Source organism: Octopus bimaculoides, chromosome 20, assembly GCF_001194135.2.
Source record: "Octopus bimaculoides isolate UCB-OBI-ISO-001 chromosome 20, ASM119413v2, whole genome shotgun sequence".
NCBI lineage: Eukaryota > Metazoa > Mollusca > Cephalopoda > Octopoda > Octopodidae > Octopus > Octopus bimaculoides.
Window position 1 is genome coordinate 8,412,845 of NC_069000.1, and position 3,567 is coordinate 8,416,411.

General features: G+C 37.0%; 1 protein-coding gene across 8 annotated transcripts in view; it reads right to left on the reverse strand.

Moving 5' to 3' along the window:
* LOC106877583 (piezo-type mechanosensitive ion channel component 1) overlaps positions 1-3,567 on the reverse strand; it is a 141,934-nt gene that overhangs the window by 83,257 nt on the left and 55,110 nt on the right. For 5 of the 8 annotated variants that reach the window (XM_052975090.1, XM_052975089.1, XM_014926523.2 and 2 more), the window contains exons 8-10: positions 3,184-3,219; positions 1,449-1,685; positions 122-385 (exon numbers count right to left, since the gene is read on the reverse strand). In XM_052975090.1, coding sequence (XP_052831050.1) covers positions 122-385; positions 1,449-1,685; positions 3,184-3,219 — 537 coding nt within the window. The remainder of the gene's footprint in view (positions 1-121; positions 386-1,448; positions 1,686-3,183; positions 3,220-3,567) is intronic. The other 3 variants (XM_052975093.1, XM_052975088.1, XM_052975092.1) reach the window with 1 other exon arrangement.

Consider the following 3,567-nt stretch of genomic DNA (forward strand, 5'->3'; position numbering starts at 1 on the left):
ATATATATATATATATATATATATATATATATATATATATATACATATATATATACACTATTACCAGAGTAACAACATTGCAAAATCCACTGAAAAAAAGAAATGAGGTTGGTATTGTTACCTGTAAAGCCAGGTTGCCACATGGAGTGTGAGGTTTGATGAAACCAATCTCAGCCATTTTAACACCCTTGATATTGGTTGGTAATTCCTGGTCATTTAAGTCAAGTCCATAGATGAACTGAATGGTCAGTAGAACTTCTGCATAAATCACAATCATTGGGGAGACTACGAGACACGCACGACGTGATTTGGGCACCATCCAAATAAGACAAGCTCCCAGCAAAAACACAAAAGTCAACCAGCTATGGAAAGTAATGCTCCAAGCCTGCAGATAAAATATAAGATATTACAGTTTTCACAGATAGTTTTGACAGTGAAGAAAAGAAGCAAAATATAAATTTATTAAACAAGAATCTGAGGAGAAAGACAATATTTTGAGTGTTTTTAGGGCTTCTAGAGCAGAAAATATATATGTTGTTCATGCTATAAGAATTTATAAACATTCGAGAGAAAATGAAATAATTCTTTTTTGGAACAGTGGATCTTGAAGCACACATAGAGCTATAAATAATAGCATTGAGTTGAAAAACCCTTTTAGATAGAGAATGTTGAAGGCAGCCTTCAAGATTCTCTATCCAAAATGACTTTTCAACTCAATATTTACATGTTATTACTTATAACTTCAATGTTCTTCAATATATATATATACATATATATATATATACTTTTATTTGTTTCAGTCATTTAACTGCGGCCATGCTGGAGCACCGTCTTTAGTTGAACTCATTGACCCCAGGACTTATTCTTTTTAAGCCCAGTACTTATTCTATTGGTCTCTTTCGCCAAACTGCTAAGCTATGGGGACGTAAACACACCAACATCAGTTGTCAAGTGATGGTGGGGGGAGAAACACAGACACACAAACATATATATATATATATATATATATATATATATTATATACGATGGGCTTCTTTGAGTTTCTATCTACCAAATCCACTCACAAGGCATTGGTCAGCCTGAGGCTATAGAAGACAGCTTGCCCAAGGTGCCACCATGTAGGTGGAAAGAAAGCTTCTTACCACACAGCCACACACACACCTGAGGAAAAATAAATGAGATACATAAATTTTCACACAATTTCTGTAATAACTATTTTATTATATATTAAAACACACACACACACAGAGTCTCTGACACTGTTTCCATCAACCAAATTCACTCATGAGACATTGGTCAACCCAGGGCTATAACAGAAGGCACCTGCCTAAGGTGCTATGCAGTGGGACTGAACTGAGAACCGTGTGGTTACCAAGCAAGCTTCTTAACCACACGGCCATGCCGGCACCTATTAGTTTCAACCACAGAAAGAAATCAAAATCACTCACCATCATAGCAATAAGAGTCAATACATAGCTTTGGTTCATGATGTAGATTAAAACAGAGGCAATGACAGACCTCTTCTCGCTGAGGGCACTCCGAGAATGGCTTGCCTTACTGCCGTGTAATTCTTCTTCAGATTCTTCGCTGGCTTCGATGTCGGAGGCTTTTGGCACGGAGGAGTTACTTGGAGGTAACGCATCCAAACTACTGTAATGCATATTCTCACCAGTCTCCACAAGACCCTGAGACAAAAAAAATCCAGTGAAGGAGTGTTGGGGGGGAGGAGAAAAAAAAGAGAGAGAGAGAAAAATCATGGGTTATTAAAAGTTGTTGGAAACAATAAGGTATCGTATTTAGAGGAAGCCGAACAACAAGCTTTTATCGAAACATGCTGACATGCCATTCGTATTTTATTTGTTAGGTTTAGTTTTTTTTTTTTTTTTTTTTTTTTTTTACTAGTCATTGTCTTGCCATGGTTATTTTTCATTAGAGGGGGACAGGCTCTACAACAACAACAACAACAACAGCAACAATAACAGTAACAATAATAATACTAAAATTTACATGTGTGACCTCCTTAAAATTACGAAGATCCCTCAGCAAGTGTTAGGTTAATTAATTGTGTCATAAACAACAACAACAAAAACAACAGCAGAAGCAAAATCCTCATCTACACCAGTGGTTCTCAACCAGGGTCTATATGGCCCTTGAGGGTCCATATAAGATTGGGGATCATATCCATAAACATACTAACAACTGTTCCAACATAACACAATGCTTCAGTAAAGGGCAATATTGAGCTAACTTGATCACAGACCTCTGTATTCTGTTAAGAGCAAAGCAAGACCCAATAAGGTTGTGAAATTGTTAGAATGTAGGACAAGATGCTTTGCAGTATTTGTTCCACCTCTTTGTATTCTGATAGCAATACCTGTGATGGCAGTTGTCCCAGCCTTACCTTTTCTGTGGACAATATCAGTGATATAGAGAGAAGAAACTTACATGTACAAGTAACTGTTGGTCTTCCATAAAACTGCTTTGCCTGGCCGGTACCTACAGAGGACCATTCTAAATACAGATCCAGTCTCACAAGACATAAATGGTCCTGGATCACAGTAAATCACAATTCTTCATTTACCTCATAACAGCCACAACTCATCACCTCGCTATCAATAGTCCAGTAACTTAAACTCATAGTCATTCTACATAAATGGTATTTCTTTTTCTTTTCATTTCATACTTTTGAAAGTATTGGACCTGCTATGTCTTTACTTATCACCACCTTATTACGACAATTAAAATATCATGGCATTAGAAGGGGCAAAATCATATTTTCATTCAGTCTAATGGTGTTGCTGTAAGTGGGGGGAAATGGGGATAACTGTATAGTGCTGTAGTGTTCGAAAGAGCATTGTGAACTACTGACACAACATGACTTAATACTATAGAGTTAGATGTCACGGTGAAGTGGTATGGTGACATTTTGGTGGTATGTTTTGAAGCAGTAAAACAGTGTGATGTTTTAATAGTACTGAACTGTTGTGTAGTGAAATCAGTGTTGTAAGGAAGAGGTGCCGTGTGATCTTGTGGAGTTGTGAGTGCTGTAAATATTACTGTGTTAGTCTACTTGTGTTGTGATTTGGCAATATTGTAATCTAACGTAATCTCACTATGACAACAATGTTGCAGGTGCACCCTCGCTATCTTACTAATAACGAAGCCAGTCAGCTAATTACTCACAACTTGAAACGCCAGCAAGGATTTGCGTTCTATGATCTGCAAGAGTAAAATAAAGATTTTTTTTTTTCTCTCTCTCTGGAGGATTAGAAGGTAAGAGGGGAAGACATCATGCTGTCTTGCAGTTTCAATTAACGGAGCTGACAACAACAATAAAAATGCAAAGAAATACAAAAACAAATATATTAATAGGCAAACATTTCCAGAAACATCAACAAGTTTCATTAATAGGCAAAAAACAAAACAGGTTGGGTTTTTTTTTTGTTTCATACATTAATTTCCCAGATTTGTAAAATTATTGCTCTTACCAACAACCTGCTACAAACAAACAAAAACACGCACGCACGCACGCACGCATGCACACGCGCACACGCACACACGCACACA